Genomic DNA, 18,816 nt, shown 5'->3' on the forward strand with positions numbered 1-18,816 from the left:
GGTGAAAAACGTTACCTTGGGAATGCCTTTTAAGCAGCGATATAATTAAGATCCTGCCATCGCCAGCTGCTTCAGTCTCAGAGCAAACCGTAACACAAAATAACTTAAGGTTCCGCTTATTCTCTTCTTTCCTTCCCGTGTAAACTATCGCGTTCACCACCAAACATCGCACATGATCGTGCACAGAAGGAAGGTATATTTAATGATAAAGGACAACAACGAAACAAATTAAACAAATTAAACCAAAACGACTCTTCTTGACCTTCTTTTCAAAGCGAAATCTCTGACGTCAAATGCGAAACAAAGTGCGAGTAGACGACATAATGCGAATAATGGCGTCAACAATTGTTCGACTGTCCCTCCTGCATGTCAACAACAAATTTTGTCTCGGTGACTTCGTCACATCAGCAGTATAAAAATTACTCGTGAGGTCACCACTGTGACCAGGCAATGCAAGTATCGGTATCGTACGTCATTAACAATTTAACTAAAAGTTATATAAATTAATTACAGTAAATGCAAGGTATCAAAAGCTTGTTTTTAAGTCCAAGGTTGCTGTAACTGACATTTTCGTCCGTATCCGAACACGGTTGTGCTGTCCGTCCATTTGTCTGATTCTTCTTCTTCTTCTTCTTCAGCGTTCCAGAATTTTCTGGTTACGTGTGAGCCAATTTAGGTTCCCCACACTAGTCAGCTCACTCCGCTTTCGTTGAGTAGGCATGCTGGGTATTTTTGTGTTTCCATAACCCACCGAACTCTGACATGGATTACAGGATTTTTTCCGTGCGCTCTTGGTCTTGTGTTACTGATTTCTTGAAGGAATGTGTGTTATCGTTGTCTAGGGTTTATTTTCTACGTCATTCCTTTGGACTTATCAGTTATTAAGAATCTAAATTGGATATTATCTTGTGGGTGTAAAGGATAAGAAGACAGACATGCACACAACGATCATCAACGATGCTTGGTGATTGATCTAAATTTAGACTCAGCTTTTATTCAGCTTCTGGCTTCTAACAAGATCTTCCAGGCATCTTCGGCATTGTGTTCTGTTCTCCTCTTCTTCTCATGTGGTTGTTCGGTGTTCCAGACGTAGCGCTCAGGCGCACTTCCCGTTCAGGTCACTGTTCCTTCACGCTTACTCGTCCACCTCTTCACCACTGGATTTCACATCATCCTCAAAGTTTCTCATCTTCTCATGAATTCGTAGCAGATTGTATAGGCCTAATGGATTGTTCACCGTCACATTCTCCGCTCACATTAAATAAATTGCAGAAACACCCTGTCTGCCTTTTGTTACTTTCATAAATAGTATCAGATGGAATTCTACTGAAGTCTCGAATTGTCACTTAGTCTTTCATTCCATGTTCGACTTCGTACGCTTCCAACGTCACTCTCTTCACGTAAACCGCGATGAATCTTCTTGGAACGTAGTTGTGTTAACTCCCGATTCGTCTGTCATCAAAACGACGAGTTGCAAGTCTTGCGGTCAAGCGAGACAAACAAGCGACCAAAGCCTGGAACAAATAGAATGTGTTAATATCAAGCAACTAACTAAATTTCTGGTTATGTTCCCAAAACGAATCGTTGATGTTCGTTGTCATGAAAGTCAATTACATACATTCAATGAATTATGAATTCCACATCTTTTTCTTGTCCTAATTATGCCGCTTTCACATATTAGTATGCCTGTTACTTATTTGGTTTGAACGATAATTAATCTCGTGTACTTACTTCAAATTAAGCTAGTGAAAACGAATTCTTCGTTCTTGTGGACATGGAAGATGTTTCCTTTCCATCTCACAATCGGTTAGAACTATTTTGCGTTGGTTATGAAATTCCTACATTTTATCACCAAGAAATAATCCTCCCGCCTTTCCCTTTATGGACCATTCAATCTAATTCTTCAAAGCTTCAGGTGTTCCTTTCTATTTTCCTACCTGTATTTCCTTTTCTTGTTAGCAAACAATAATATTCTAAACTCTCTGTTTTACTGCTTCTTGCTTCGGAATGACACACGTAAAATCCAGCTTACGTCATATGTGATTGATGACGTGAGTTATGTTACTCTGCGATATCTCGGTCACTCCAATGCGATAGAATGTTCTCGCGATAGTCTTGGTTGTCCTCAATCGTAGGTCGTTCTAATAAATCGTCACAAATGCCCATGGAAGGGGAAGATTGTACTCAATCTATCTTTATGGTTTATATAAAACGACTCTACACCATTCAGAGCACCAATCAATTTTATTTCAACATAATAACAGGTTCAGATTCTACATGAGTCTTGAGACACAGATTGGTAGTCACTTCAATGGTTCACATCAACTCATTCATGAAGCCCGACTGAGATAGTCGGCCCCGATGTTGTCTTTCCCTGGAATGACTTTGATGGAGAATGAGTAGGGCTGCAGCTGTAGTGCCCATCTCATCAATCGAGGGTTGGTTGGCTTCTTCGCAAGCTTCTCGAACTTCTCTTTGTTGCTCCGCTGTCAACCCTGTACAGATATGTACATCTTTTCCAGTTTCGTTGCGTTTCGTCGCTGGCATGGGTATATGCGCGACGTTTTCCACATTTGCGTAGTATTCATCTTCGCGTTCTTCCAGATCAACCACCACGACTGCCACAACTTCTTCTTCTTCTTCGTCGACACCAGGGACTTCTTGTTCCAACATAATGTCTCTCTCATGGTACTGTCGAAGAAGATTGATGTGGTAGACTCGGGAAACTTTTCCCACTTTGACACGATAGTCAAACGAGTTGATCTTCTCTTCCACTAAGTACGGTCCTTTCCAAGCTAACTCCAGCTTGTTCCGTTTTGTGGGAAGCAGCAGCAGGACTCTGGTTCCTACAACGAATGCTCTTTTCTTGGCAAACTTGTAGTATTGAGCCTGCCGTGTTGATGACTTGGCGAGATTCTCTCGCGCGATCTTGCAAGTTCCTTCAATACGATTCCGTAGTTCTGTCACATGCTCTGCCGTTGTTTTGATTTCGTCTGACGCATCTTCTTCCGTCCACAGTTGTCGTAGCACGTGCATAGGACCTTTCACTGTGCGACCGAACAAGAGTTCGAAAGGCGAGAATCCCAATGAGTCCTGTGGGACCTCTCGGTAGGCGAACAGCAAGGCTGGTAGGTATTGATCCCACTTCTTGGGTTGTTCAATAGTCAGCTTCTTGAGCATAGACTTGAGCGTACCGTTGAATCTTTCAACTAACCCATTGGCCTGAGGATGCCACGGGGTTGTGGTCAATCCCTTGATGTGGAGGAGTTGGTTCACTTGTTGCATCAACTCGCATGTGAACTGTTTTCCTTGGTCCGTCAGTATTTCATCTGGAATCCCTAATCTAGTCCAGAAATTCCATAGTGCTTCTGCTACGGTTTCAGCTCGGATGTCCTTCAAGGCGACAGCCTCTGGATAGCGAGTGGCGTAGTCTACCATTACGAGAATGTATTGTTTCTTGGACTCGGAGATAGGTTTGATGGGACCGATGAGGTCTACTGCCACTCGTTTGAACGCCGTATCGATAACGGGCATCTTCCCTAACGGCACACGTTTTGTGCGTCCTTTCGGTGTCGTCCGTTGACAAGTGTCACACGACATGCAGTATCTTCTGATATCTCCCACCATTCCGGGCCAGTAGAAATCCTGCCAAACTCTCTCACGTGTCTTCTTGTGACCTAAGTGGCCAGCCATAGGAGTATCGTGTCCTACGCTGAGCACCTTACTTCTCCTCTGTATCGGGACCACCACTTGCTGATGCGTTTTTCCATATTTGTCCATATACTGTCGATACAGTATGCCTTTGACATGGACGAACGTGACCCTTCCTTTCACGATCTTCGTCTCTGCGAGAACGTGTAGTCTGTTCAGCGTGTGGTCTTCTCGTTGTTCTTTCTTCAGATCTACTGATGAAAACAACTGGTCAGTTTCTGGAAATGTTGGAGTCTTTTCTTGCTCCTCCATTTCTCTTCCCTCTTCTTGTCGAGTAGTGACAGCGGCAGCCGTCTCTTTCAACTCTGGATTCCTGATAGGATATACAGGAGTCTCTTTTCTTGCCGATCCCACACCCATCTTGTTTCCAATGAGTACAGGATGGACAGGGTTTTCCATCACGCTTACCTCCGTTTCTCCTACGAAGTAAGGTGTATCGAGATGTATCTTGGCGGTCCGCAGCGTTTCTTTCACATTCTTCTTCGCCAACGTCGTTTCTCTTACTTGAGATGAAATCTTCCCTTCTGGGACTAGATCTGCATCGACGATGATTGACGTGCTTCCTGTGTCTCTGTATGCGGTCGCAGGTTTTCCTTCAACTAATACTTGTGAGAACTTCGTGAAGTTTTTCTTCTCACAGACGTCACACAGCATGTCGTAAGACGATCTTTGAAAATTCTCTTCATCTTCTTGCATCGCTGCACCAGCTTCTTCTTTCTTCTTCAGTTTCGGACAGTCGTATCTGAAATGTGGACCCTGACAAAAGTAGCAGGAAACCTTTGGCTTTGAGTTTGATCCTTCTTTCTCATCGGATCTTCTTCCATGGTCCCGACCATTCTTTCCTTTGTCATTGTAGCCTCGTCTTCCATTTCCTCTTTCTTCATTCTTCCTTCCTTCTTTCCCCTTCTCTTCATTGCTCTTTCCTTCAAGTGTCCGTACTTTCCGAATTGAACTTGTTCTGGCTTCATCGTATCGTACCCACAACTTGATGACATCATCGATGTTTCGGGGTTCTCTATCTTTGACGTATGTGACTAGTTCTGGTGGCATGTTGTCGAGTATCTGCTCTTGTAGAAAAATGTCTTTCAAATCCTCTACAGTGCCTCCTTTCTCGGACATTTCTATCCAGCGGTCCAGGTACAATGAAATTCGCGTTATGTACTCTGTGCTACTTTCATCCTGGTTCTTCCGCGTGCGTCGGAATTTCTCCCTGTATGATTCTGCAGTAATCTTGCATCGCTCCAACAGCGTCTTCTTCAGAAGATAATAATTACCTGCATCCTCGTTCTTCATTCTGGCGTAAGCAATCCTTGCTTGTCCTTTCAGTAGTGAAGACATTTTCACAGCCCATGTTGCTTCTTCCCAATTGTAGCTCATTGCATGTCTCTCGAACTGGAGTATGAAAGATTCGATGTCGTCTTTATCTTCCAAGAAAGGTAGCTTAGCTTGGTAGTTGTCTCGAGATCTAGGTTCATCGTTGCGGTTGTTATTCCGGTTACTGTTTTCACCGGTATGTTCAGCTGTAGCTCGAGCTAATTCGACTTGAATTCGAAGTTCTTCGAGACGAGCTCTTTCTTCTCGTTCTAGTCGACGTTCTTCTTGCTCGCGCTGACGTTCTTTCTGTTGAAGAACGAATTCACGCAACTCAGTACCTGTCAACTCCAAGAGCTTTCCTTCTTCCAAGAGTTCTTTCGTGCGTTCGAGTGCTGTCAATTTCGGGTTGGTTGCACACGTATTTATCTCGCCATTTTCTTCTGTGTCTTCTCTGTCTGCCAGTGCCAGATTATTTTCTCGCTCAGCGCGAGCTGCTTCGGATCCGCGCGTGTTCATCTTGATGTCGTCGTAAACGAAAATTAAAATTCCCGATTTATAACACGGACGAAATTAAATCGCGCTTCCGAAAAGCAAAAACTGTGCCTTACACAGTCGTTATAATGCTTACACTTTATGTAATGCAAAATATGTGACTTTAGTCTCAATTTCGTACCCGGCCCGGTCGCGAAAACTATTGACTAAACCTGCCACCCACGTCAACTTGACGAGCTGAATTGTATGGTGTTCAAACTTAGAACAGCTATGTTCTGTCGTGTAACTACTCTACGATTACTAATAGCTTTTACCATTCATTCTTTATAGTCGAGCTTCTGGTAATCAGAGAAGCATAAAATATACTAACCCTTAGTTGCTGATTAATCTTAGTCTACTTGACCGTTCTGATTGATCCTAGCAGGTTAAATATACATGCATCTACTCTGTCTTTATTCTACAGTCACACCAGACTTTGAATATTACCAGAACACACTATATAAATTACGGAACTATCCTACAATCCCGATTTATGTTTCCGTTGGTTTTCATCCAGAAAAGAAATATCAGAGCCGTTTCTTTACATTCTGGCTACCCAACACAACCGAACAGATCTCTCTGTTGGGTCGTAATTTACTACGTTGAGTTAATCAACTTTCCCATGGACTAGACCTGACGCTACAGTTAATTAGTGATACTTTATTTATTTAACAAAAGTGATGATGATGAGATGAATTACATACACACAACACACAAATTCATATCCCAAATTTAGCGATCCCGGACGAGCCCCCATTTGTTACTGATTTCTTGAAGGAATGTGTGTTATCGTTGTCTAGGGTTTATTTTCTACGTCATTCCTTTGGACTTATCAGTTATTAAGAATCTAAATTGGATATTATCTTGTGGGTGTAAAGGATAAGAAGACAGACATGCACACAACGATCATCAACGATGCTTGGTGATTGATCTAAATTTAGACTCAGCTTTTATTCAGCTTCTGGCTTCTAACAAGATCTTCCAGGCATCTTCGGCATTGTGTTCTGTTCTCCTCTTCTTCTCATGTGGTTGTTCGGTGTTCCAGACGTAGCGCTCAGGCGCACTTCCCGTTCAGGTCACTGTTCCTTCACGCTTACTCGTCCACCTCTTCACCACTGGATTTCACATCATCCTCAAAGTTTCTCATCTTCTCATGAATTCGTAGCAGATTGTATAGGCCTAATGGATTGTTCACCGTCACATTCTCCGCTCACATTAAATAAATTGCAGAAACACCCTGTCTGCCTTTTGTTACTTTCATAAATAGTATCAGATGGAATTCTACTGAAGTCTCGAATTGTCACTTAGTCTTTCATTCCATGTTCGACTTCGTACGCTTCCAACGTCACTCTCTTCACGTAAACCGCGATGAATCTTCTTGGAACGTAGTTGTGTTAACTCCCGATTCGTCTGTCATCAAAACGACGAGTTGCAAGTCTTGCGGTCAAGCGAGACAAACAAGCGACCAAAGCCTGGAACAAATAGAATGTGTTAATATCAAGCAACTAACTAAATTTCTGATTATGTTCCCAAAACGAATCGTTGATGTTCGTTGTCATGAAAGTCAATTACATACATTCAATGAATTATGAATTCCACATCTTTTTCTTGTCCTAATTATGCCGCTTTCACATATTAGTATGCCTGTTACTTATTTGGTTTGAACGATAATTAATCTCGTGTACTTACTTCAAATTAAGCTAGTGAAAACGAATTCTTCGTTCTTGTGGACATGGAAGATGTTTCCTTTCCATCTCACAATCGGTTAGAACTATTTTGCGTTGGTTATGAAATTCCTACATTTTATCACCAAGAAATAATCCTCCCGCCTTTCCCTTTATGGACCATTCAATCTAATTCTTCAAAGCTTCAGGTGTTCCTTTCTATTTTCCTACCTGTATTTCCTTTTCTTGTTAGCAAACAATAATATTCTAAACTCTCTGTTTTACTGCTTCTTGCTTCGGAATGACACACGTAAAATCCAGCTTACGTCATATGTGATTGATGACGTGAGTTATGTTACTCTGCGATATCTCGGTCACTCCAATGCGATAGAATGTTCTCGCGATAGTCTTGGTTGTCCTCAATCGTAGGTCGTTCTAATAAATCGTCACATCTTGTGCTTGCGTGTACACACGAAGGGGGTTAAAGCTGTGGTCTATTTATGACTTTCCGGGGCTACGAGGTTGAAAAATAGGGACAAAATCATGTACAGATTTCTGTACAGCAAACACTACCCGAAACCCCACCTATACGGCGTGTATGACCTTGAGAGCTTCAGTCAACGCTTGAATTTTGCAGTGGTAACATCCGGTTTGCTCTCGCAGAGCTGAGCATATTTGTTGTCAAGAAGGATCGAGCAGAAAAAATAAACGACTTGGCAGGGATTCGAACTCAAGGCATCGGGGCCTCGAAATGTCGGGGCCGATGTCTTAACCGCTAGGCCACTTCACCAGTATTGTCAAAGATAAAAAATTGATAACTTTATATCATTCTACGCTTGAATTATCATTTATGCGTTGCAAAAACGTAAAAATTGACATTAAAATTTGCCTTTACCGTAAAGTACCTTGTAAGCGCCCAGTATCGAGTAAGCGCCCACCCCCCACTTTTAGTCCCAAACCGTGCATAGGGTATAGTACCTTGTAAGCGCCCACCCCCCACTTTACACCATTGAAATCAGGGGAAATCAAAATTCCGCACTTGATCTGCTAGTTTTGTGAATGATTTCCCTTCCTTGCAAACCCTATCAAACGCCTGCAAGTCAATGATTACAAGATGCCGCGGATCAAATCGTACACCGTTGCATTTAAGCTGTCAGCTCTTGACTATTTGGATAATAACGCCAATGGAAATGTGTCGCAAACAGCAAGTGAGTTTGGGGTAGATAGAAAAAGGATACGAGAATGGCGAGAGAATCGCGATACCCTGTTACGTCACCAGGCCGGAAAGGAAAAGAAGAAGCTCTCTCTCTCTCTGATCTCTCTCTCTGATCTCTCTCTCTCTCTGATTTCTCTCTCTCTCTCTCTCTCTCTCTCTCTCTCTCTCTCTCTGTGATCTCTCTCTCTGTGATCTCTCTCTCTCTCTGATCTCTCTCTCTGATCTCTCTCTCTGATCTCTCTCTCTCTCTCTCTCTCTCTCTCTCTCTCTCTCTCTCTCTCTCTCTCTCTCTCTCTTTCTGCCGAAAACAGTCTTTGGCCAAGTAAAATAGACTGCTGCCCATATCCAGAAGACGTACCCCTTGTTCAAGGGAAACAGAGACACAGTGCGGCCGACAGCGGCACCTCTGCAGACAAGAAAAGGATGCGACGACATTTGTCTCCCCAAGCTCTTCTACTGACAATACGAACAAGAAAAACAATGGAAGATGAAAAAAGAAAGAAGATATGATTACGAAGTGATCAAAGATCACATTTCTTACTGAAAACTGCTCGTGCATAGGGTGTAGTACCTAGTAAGCGCCCACCCCCTACTTTGGGTCGGAATTGGTGCACAGGGGGGGTGGGCGCTTACAAGGTACTTTACGGTATTTGCAAACATGTTTTACAGAATCGCAGTACATGTTTACACCGTCATGCTACACGACATTCGCGCCATGCAAATAGCTGCGATATCTCTATTTACAACATGCAAGAAAATGACAAGAACAGTAATTGAATCTCTCCAAAGCCAGTTGAAACCAGACATCTAAGAAATAGTTATACATGTATTCACTTCTGAACAATGGGCGGATAGAGATATAAATCATGCTGCTTCAAGAATAACATAACATGAATTCATATCAATGTTTTTCCTTCAGTTTCTCAATTGGCGCAGTAGCCTAGTGGTTAGGACATGAGACACGAAGTCTCGAGGTCGAGAGGTCGAGAGTTCGAATCTTCGCCGGGGCGTTTATTTTTCCCCTTGATCTCTCTTGAAGATAAAATATGATCAGTCTTGAGAGAGCAAACCGGATGTTATCCCTGAAAAATTCAAGCGTTGACTGAAGCTCTCAAGGTCATACACGCCGTATAGGTGGGGTTTCGGGTAGCGTTTGCTGTACAGAATTCTGTACATGATTGTATCCCTATTTTTCAACCTCGTAGCCCCGGAAAGTCATAAATAGACCACAGCTTTAAGTCACCAGCAGGTCTGCACATAAGTTGACCTGGGAGATCGGAAAAATGTCCACTCTTAACCCACCAGGCTGTAGCGACCGGGATTCGAACTCACGACCTCCCGATTAAGAGGCCGACGTCTTACCACCACACCACCGCGCCCGTCTGATTCATATGTCAATCTGCGAAAGTAATGAATAACAACAAATGTACAACTTTTCACAAGAAACAGTCAGAATGTTGATTTTGGGCATGTGTCCAAGTCCAGGGATGTCCTTTATTCCATGCAACAATGTGGGTATATTTGAGATAGTAAGCAGAACTGTGTTCAGTCCCAAGAAGCAAATTTAAAGCAAATAGTTACAGAATGAAACTTACGTCCATCATTGCACACACACAAGTCATAACATTTTTGCTCACAGCGAAAGACCGTTCTTTCTTTCTTTCTTTATTTGGTGTTTAACGTCGTTTTCAACCATTCAAGGTTATATCGCGACGGGGCGAAAGACCGTGCTAAGTGCACTAAGTGAAGGCAATAGACAAGGATAAGTGTAAGGGATATGTACACACTTTCCGGCCTTGTGGCCAGACGCATGATAAAGAAGTTAGCCTGGATAAATTGACATTTACCCCCCTTGACAATACGATTACTCTCCCTTGACCCGGTGACTCTGGTGGCGGTGGTTATGGGTGTAAACATCTCGCGATGAGAGTTTCTGGCGTGACGACTGACACTGTATTGACGTTCTTCATCGCACGAGGTGTCCGAGGCAAAGCTCTGTTTTAAAAGTGATGTAGCCGTTAAAAGAAAGTTGTTGTGTTAGTTAGTTCTTACAATTTCAGTATCGATCATTGTAAAAAATAGTTTTTGTCTTTTGTCAGATTTTTTTGGCTTCGTTTTGTGTGTGTGTGTGTGTGTGTGTGTGTGTGTGTGTGTGTGTGTGTGTGTGTGTGTGTGTGTGTGTGTGTGTGTGTGTGTGTGTGTGTGTGTGTGTGTGTGTGTGTGTGCCGTGTGTGTTTGTGTGTGTGTGTGTGTGTTTTTTAGAGAGAGAGAGAGAGAATTGAATTAGTTGAATTGAATTGAACTTTATTTAACAAGGATTAAGATTTAGAGAGAGAGAGAGAGAGAGAGAGAGAGAGAGAGAGAGAGAGAGAGAGAGAGAGAGAGAGAGAGAGAGAGAGAGAGAGAGAGAAGGGGGTGGGGGTTCTCTCTGTCAGTCATTCAGTCTTGCATATTTCGTATTCTTCGTCTTCTTCTTCTTCTTCTTCTGCGTTCCCAGTTTTCTTGCACACAAACATTGAGACAGGTAGTGAGGTACGTTTGGTGGGGTCAAAGATGTAGGAGAAATAAAACCAACCAACAAACAAGTAGAGTCCTGAACGAACGAACAAACGAACAAAGGTTTATCTGCCCACGTCACAAAAGAAAACAAAATGTATTAAAAAAAGCAAAAAGAAGAAACGAAAAAATGACAACTAATATTCACAAGCCATTAAGAAGATGCAATATATGCAGACATAAATATGTAACAACTGTTTGTAACTTGACCGGAATAGAGTTCACTTCACTTCATACTATCTTACATCTGCTACACAAACTCCGCTCTCAATGCGAACGCTTTAGCTAAATAGACAGCAAGGGACTTAGTCTGTCTGACATCAGCCAATAGAAGACACATTTTAAAGGCCGACGGATATGTGTGATACTTAGCTTGAATGTACACATCTCGCAGATCTTTATACTTAGGACAAACAAACAAGAAGTGAATCTCCGATTCCTGAGAGTCTGTACAGAATGGACATGCAAAATTCCCTTGCAATTTCTTGAAATAACGAAGGCGATGTGTTTTAATCTGGGATACACCGAGTCTAAAATGTACTTTTGATTACTGAAAAATGTTATGGTAATTCGAGAATCTGCTTAAATGACCGGTAAAACGCATATCGATCTTTTAAAATCTCTTAAATCACTATTCCAATCTTGCATGAAACAATCAATTAATCTGTGTCTGAATACACGAAGAAATGCTCCTACATCAAACACTCCTTGGTTTTCCCAGACATGTCCAAACCCAAAACGGTACAACATAAAACAAACAGATGAAACCCAGTAGTTGTTCTTATTATTACAATGAAGATTATACAACATCTTATGACACTTAAATGGTACACGAACATCCGTCATTCTCACAAGTTTTAACCAAAATGTCACACATTTTGTGTAAGTACATACATACCGGGGGCACCTGCCTGTTTCTGCGTACACAAGTACGCTTGGTGTTTTAAATGTTGACGCTTAAAACCCGCTTTAATGCAAAGAGATGAACCCTTTCAATAATACAATGATCTGCAAGCGGTCCCCATACTTCTGCACCATAAATAAGCATGGGTTGAATTTGACAATCAAATAATTTCAAAAACAGCTCCGGGGATTGTTCAAGTAGTCGAAGAGAGACAGACAGACAGACAGACAGACAGACAGACAGACAAACAGATAGAAAGATAGACAGACAGGAGGTTATTTTTCAATCCAAACTAGTTACCATCCAACAGTGTTCTCTTTTGTCAGCGCTTTCCCCCTAGGACTGCAAGACGACGCACACAAATAATGCTACGTGATCCCATAATGCAACGCGGAACAGGAACAGCCGCGGGGAACGCTGTGTAGAGTTGCAGACTGCTCAGGAACTCACCGGAAGTTGTCGAGTTGCGATAGCGACCGACAACTCAGTCAAAAGTTGTTACGACTTCTCTCCCTTGACGTCCATTTTTCCCCTGATCTGACAAATGGATCATGAATGAGCTTATCCCAGTACTGCTGCCCGCACAGTGTGGTGGTCAGACTCTGTCTCCTCTGGGTGATATTCTGAGATGACTTACTGCTCGAGACAGCTCGACTGAAGTGGCTTTTGGGGTCCGGTGTATGTAGGCCTGCAGGATGTACTTACCGAAGGTGCAACAGTGTTAGCTTTGACTTGAAACTTCAGCGATGTTTTATGATTTACAAAAACAAACACCGGACAGAAAATGAACAAGGGGTCACTTTGACTTTGTCTTTTTCAATCTTTAATCAGTTCTGACTGTTTATTTGTGAAAATGTTAAAGGGATGCTCGTTGAAAACAAAATAAGGTCTCTCATCGTCGTATAAGCACAGCACCTTCAAGACTCAAGACTCGAAATTTTACTGTCCTTAAAAAAACAAGGAAAATTGACATGCAGTGTCAGGCGATCACAGACATAAAAAACATCACATTTACTAAGAGTTAAGGATTTCAATTAAAACTAACAACACTAAGCGTAACACATGATGGATACCTTAAAACAGTGTGTAAACGCTGTATTTTGGTATTCTTTGCGGGCTGTGATTTCTTATAATGCACTATCTTTGTGTGTTTTTTCCGACCTACGTTTTTGCCCCTTATCATTAGAGCGAAGAATCTTGCAAGTTTTCGCTAGATTTTATTTAAGATGTTGACAACCCGAAACCGCACATGCTTCCTCTGCTAACATAATGTAATGGATGATTGCTAGCACTGAGGAAAAGATTAGTCGATGAACAGAATCCGAACTCAACGCTATCGCATTCACATTGATTTAATTAATTAACATAGTTAAGGAGATTTTTTGGATTTATCGTGTAGCAGTTTTCTCAAAATTACAGAACAGTGAATTAAATGTCCCTTAGACGTCTTAATGTTAAATTGCCAGAAAACATCTCCAAAATGGTTTCCTTACTACCTCACCTTCAAATGTCGGGGCTGGGCCGCTATTGCGCAGTCCGCTATTGCGCGGGGCCGCTATTGCGCGAATCTAACCCTAACCCTAACCCTAACCCTAACCCTGACCCTAACCCTAAAGATTCGCGCAATAGCGGCCCCGCGCAATAGCGGCCCCGCGGAATAGCGGCCCCGCGCAATAGCGGGCCGACCCCCAAATGTCGACTCTCGTGAAAACAGTTTGGCTCACCGTCTCAGACTTAGGCCAGGCTTGTTCAGGGGATGAGACGTATTGTTTCGTTTATTTGTCACAATAACCTCTCTTAACAAAATATGATCTCACAAGAGCAATGTATTTCTGCTTTTCTTTCACCCTCGAAACGTATGCATCCCTGCGATATGTGTGCGTGCTTGATTATTGTTGTTTTCGTTGTTGTTGTTGTTGTTGTTGTTGTTGTTGTTGTTGTTGTTGTTGTTGTTGTTGTTGTTGTTGTTGTTGTTCTTCTTCTTCTTCTTCTTCTGCTTCTTCTTCTTGTTCTTGTTCTTGTTCTTGTTCTTGTTGTTCTTCTTATCCTTGTCCTTATTCTTGTTCTTGTTCTTGTTCTTGTTGAGCTATAATTGATTTCTCTTAATCATGTTAAACTGATTACCTCACTGTCTGAAAATGCCTTAAACGTGCTTCAATAACCAGTTTACTGCCTGACATTAAAAAAAATGATGTAAATTTTATTACAGAAGATTTGATTTTGACGAGGTGCTTATTCATTATACTAATCACAACGTCATACAGACCTAGGTACAATTACGAAAACTCGGTCATTACGGCTTGTTTGCCATGATTAAGATGTATGATGGTGGTTCAACCAAATTTCGCAAGACGCGTACACAACGCATTACAGACCAGGATGCAATGTAGAAGAAGATTCGGTAGTGGGTTAATGACCCGAAGAACAGCTTGGTGATTAACATGTTTTAAAATTAAAACCATAACCTCAGAAAAAATAAATTCTCTCTCGGTGTCGGTCTCTCACTGTCTTCCCGTGAATGTGTTTCTCTGTTGACCCCTCCCCCCCCCCCCCCCCCCCCCCCACCCCCCCATTTTCCGTCTCTCACTGTCATAATGTCTATGTCTTTGTCTGTGTCTCTCTCTATCTCTCTTCCTCTCTCTCTTTCTGTCTCTCTCTTTCTCCCTCTCACTCTCTCTTTCTCTCTCCCATTTTCCCTCTCCCTCTCTTTCTCTCTCTATTACTTTCTCCCTCGCTCTCTCTTTTTATTCACTATATTACATTTTCATAACTTTAAATCATTACCATTGCACTTCCGGATCCGAAGCCCAGAATCCAGACAACGGCTTAACCCGTCTAAATTGCATCCTGGTCTGTAATGCGTTGTGTACGCGTCTATATAATTGGACATTATACGCAAAACAGACCAGGATGTTTTACATTTACGATTTAGACGACGTGAACGTGCTCAACTGAGATCGCAATACACGACGTCATAGACAGTTCGAAAAAGAATTAGTTCAAGGAAAAGTTACTTGGTTATTCCGCCACAAATTAATATCTTTGACTGGAATCTTGCTTCTGTGTAATACGTATTTGTCTGATTTGGGTTGTTCTGTCTGGAATTTCTGTCCCCTCTGCATTCCGAGCAACATTTCTTTCATGTTATTTTCCTATTCTTTTTCTTCTACGATAAATGCTTTTTCTCTAACAATCCTGCGTTTACAACAAAATACCCTTTCTTTTAGATGTCACAATTTTTCAAGTGTCTTTTAGAGTATTATTTAGATAAAACCATTTGTCTTGCATACTCCTTTTTTTTCGGAGTTGATTTTTTGGGGTTTTTTGCAATCTGTGATCGCACTTTCGTTTCGATTTGGGTTTTTTCGTTTGGGGCACAGTATTGTGTATATGGGTTTTCTGCTCATCCCATGTCTTTGTCTTTTGTGGATTTTGATATCTTATCATTTTCTTGCAAAAAGGATTAGTAAAAATTTCTCTCCAGGCGACGTTCTTTCGTTCGTCCTTTATCCAATCTTTCTAATTCTATTCACAGATGTTTTGTACAGTTATCTGTTTGTTTCTTTGTTTGTTTCTATTGTTTACAATCCGAACAAGGGAGAAGAGGCTTGCAATAACCTCATTCATAAGTTCGTCGTTTGTTCGTTTGTTTTCGTTTGCTTTTTACATTTAGTAAAGTTTTGACTAAATGCTTTAACAAAGAGGGGGAATCGAGACGACGGTCGTGGTGTATGTGTGTGTGTGTGTGTGTGTGTCTGTGTGTGTGTGTAAATATGTAGAGCGATTCAGAGAAAACTACTGGACCGATCTTCATAAAAATTTACATGAAGGTTTCTGAGTATGGTATCCCCAGACCATTTTCTTATTTTTTTGATAAATGTCTTTGATGACGTCATATCCGGCTTTTTGTGAAAGATGAGGCCGCACTGTCACACCCTCATTTCTCGATCAATTTGATTGAAATGTTAGCCAAGCAATCTTCGACGAAGCCCGGACTATGGGATTGCATTTCAGCTTCGAAGCTTAAAATTAATTAATAAGTTTGGTCATTACAAATCTCAAAATGCTAATTAAAATTTAAATTTGAGTAATCGATCTATCAATGATTTCATCTTATTCTCTATTGTTTCCTGATTCCAAAAACATATAGATGCAAAAACAAGCTCAGAAAATTTTGTACAAAAACAGAAAAGCGTGCTTTCCTGCTTAGCGCAATAGAAGCTACTGCGCTTTACCGGCTTGTCAATTTCACTTCGTTTTGCACGTGAAAAATTAGCGATTTTCTTGTCGCAGGGATTGACGGAGCTGTTATATCTTGGTGGAAAAAATGCAGCGCGTTCTGTTTCATTCCGTGAGTTCGACAGCTTGACTAAATGTAGTATTTTCGCCTCACGCGACTTGTTTCTCTTGTATTCCTTCTTGTATTTTTTTTTCTTTGTTCTTTCTTTTCTTCTCGCGTCTTTTCTTTTATTTTTAGAGCGGGGTGGAGGGCAGGGCGGAGGGACTTTTTTCTTTCTTTCTTTTTACATTTAGTCAAGTTTTGGCTAAATATTTTAACATAGAGGGGGAATCGAGACGAGGGTCGTGGTGTGTGTGTGTGTGTGTGTGTGTGTGTGTGTGTGTGTGTGTGTGTGTGTGTGTGTGTGTGTGTATGTGTGTGTGTCTGTGTGTGTGTGTCTGTGTGTGTGTGTCTGTGCGTGTGTGTGTGTAGAGCGATTCAGACCAAACTACTGGACCGATCTTTATGAAATTTTACATGAGAGTTCCTGGGAATGCTATCCCCGGACTTTTTTTCTTTGTTTCGATAAATACCTTTGATGACGTCATATCCGGCTTTTTGTAAAAGTTGAGGCGGCACTGTCACACCCTCATTTTTCAATCAAATTGATTGAAATTTTGGCCAAGCAATCTTCGACAAAGGCCGGACTTCGGTATTGCATTTCAGCTTGGTGGCTTAAAAATTAATTAATGACTTTGGTCATTAAAAATCTGAAAATTGTAAAAAATATATTTTTTTTATAAAACGATCCAAATTTACGTTTATCTTATTCTTCATCATTTTTTTATTCCAAAAACATATAAATATGTTATATTTGGATTAAAAACAAGCTCTGAAAATTAAAAATATAAAAATTATGATCAAAATAAAATTTTCGAAATCAATTTAAAAGCAATTTCATCTTATTCCTTGTCGGTTCCTGATTCCAAAAACATATAGATATGATATGTTTGGATTAAAAACATGCTCAGAAAGTTAAAGCGAAGAGAGGTACAGAAAAGCGTGCTATCCTTCTCAGCGCAACTACTACCCCGCTCTTGTCAATTTCACTGCCTTTGCCACGAGCGGTGGACTGACGATGCTACGAGTATACGGTCTTGCTGAAAAATTGCATTGCGTTCAGTTTCATTCTGTGAGTTCGACAGCTTGACTAAATGTTGTATTTTTGCCTTACGCGACTTATCTTTTCTTTTCTTTTTTTTTACTTCTTCTTTCTTTCTTTCGTTCTTTCTTTCTTTCTTTCTAGCTTTAAACAGCTTTGACAAGGGCGGAGAAAGTGGAGAGGGCCAGCACCATTTAATCCTCGGCAATGACGCGTCCATGCGGACGGACGAACACACGTGTGCGCGTTAATAAAAATTCTCATTTTCTGAGAAACAGGCATGAAGAAGGCCATAGAGAGCCAGTAAAAACAGTAATAGATCCCGAATTACCGCTGTCCTGTGGAACACTCTGTTCTCCCAATGCTCCCAAATTGACGTTGGTTAAAAACAGGGAGAGAATGAAGCAGGGGGGAGGGTGTAAGTGAGTTATACTAACTGTGGGAGGAATTGGGGTTTACCTCCCGGAGCGTTGTGCTGTTTTTGCAAGGGTGGCTGTTTCTGCTCAGACAGGCGAACGATTGTCCCATTGTTTTTAATTTGTTCTTTCTGTCCTTTTTTAGGGGGTAGGAGTGTGTGTGTGGGGGGGGGGGTCGTGTTAAGCATAATTCGTTGGGATGGCTGGGGTGGGAGTACAGCAGGGACAGTTGGGACGGAGTGTGTGAGGTTGAGGGGGGAAGGGCTTTAACAAGTCGTCGACATTGACAATGGTGATTTGCTCATTTTGCACTCTGTTTTCTGTGCGTGTCGCTTTGGAGAAATCATAAAATTCTGTTTATAATTCTTTAAGAATGGTTTAGATTTATCAGATTAATGTTTTATTGCTATTTGCCCATAACAACCTATTCAAGGGATCCCCAACGGGTTTCACCTTTCCATCAGTAGCGAGCACCTGTCTAACGCGACCGCGGGCAGACAGTTTCGGTCCCAAAATGACAGTTTAAACCCGTCTTTCTCTGTCTCTGTCTCTGTCTCTGTTTGTCTTTTTGTCTGTCTGTCTGTCTCTCTCTTTCACCCTCTCTGTCTGTCTGTCTGTCTGTCTGTCTGTCTGTCTCCCTCTCTCTCTCTCTCTCTCTCTCTCTCTCTCTCTCTCTCTCTCTCTCTCTCTTTTAAACTTAAACCAAAACCTGTTCAGAAAGAAACAACAAAACTAACGCGGAAAGATAAAGGCGGAAGTGTGGAGGCGAAGAGCGAACTTTTACACACACCCACACAAGACAGAAACATTAAATGCATCGGTGTATCCAATAATTTGTCCTTGCAATCCAGCCTAAGGAGTTTGTGCATGAAAGTAAATGTCATTTCCGAAGAAACTGTCATCGGCACAGTAATTGTGCCCCCGTTTCACCGCCAGAGGCGAAGGACACCCGATACAGGTGTATTCTTCTGCCTGTCACTTTTTAAAGGAGCTTCCGAAATAAGATACAATCCCGGACTTGGTGAAAGAATGTTTGACCAAAAATTCAATGAATTTGATAAAATCTTTAAAAAAAAAATGCGGTCGCCACTGCACCGCTTCAACTTCAACAAAAGAAGCCGTC

At 41.6% G+C, this 18,816-nt stretch overlaps 1 protein-coding gene across 1 annotated transcript; it reads right to left on the reverse strand.

Moving 5' to 3' along the window:
- Positions 1-961: 961 nt before the first annotated feature.
- LOC138966764 (uncharacterized) lies at positions 962-7,668 on the reverse strand. The gene is made up of 2 exons (XM_070339094.1): positions 7,246-7,668; positions 962-7,028 (listed from the first exon to the last, which is right to left on the reverse strand). The coding sequence occupies exon 2, from the start codon at positions 5,539-5,541 to the stop codon at positions 2,317-2,319; it is 3,225 nt and encodes a 1,074-aa protein (XP_070195195.1). The 5' UTR covers positions 5,542-7,028; positions 7,246-7,668; the 3' UTR covers positions 962-2,316.
- Between the last annotated feature and the right edge of the window lie 11,148 nt (positions 7,669-18,816).

The sequence above is a fragment of the Littorina saxatilis genome, linkage group LG5 (genome assembly GCF_037325665.1).
Source record: "Littorina saxatilis isolate snail1 linkage group LG5, US_GU_Lsax_2.0, whole genome shotgun sequence".
NCBI classification, from domain to species: Eukaryota; Metazoa; Mollusca; class Gastropoda; order Littorinimorpha; family Littorinidae; genus Littorina; species Littorina saxatilis.

What these genes read in the sequence shown, in the direction of transcription:
- LOC138966764 (XM_070339094.1), bottom strand. Translation starts at nt 5,541, where the DNA reads ATGAACACGCGCGGATCCGAAGCAGCTCGCGCTGAGCGAGAAAATAAT.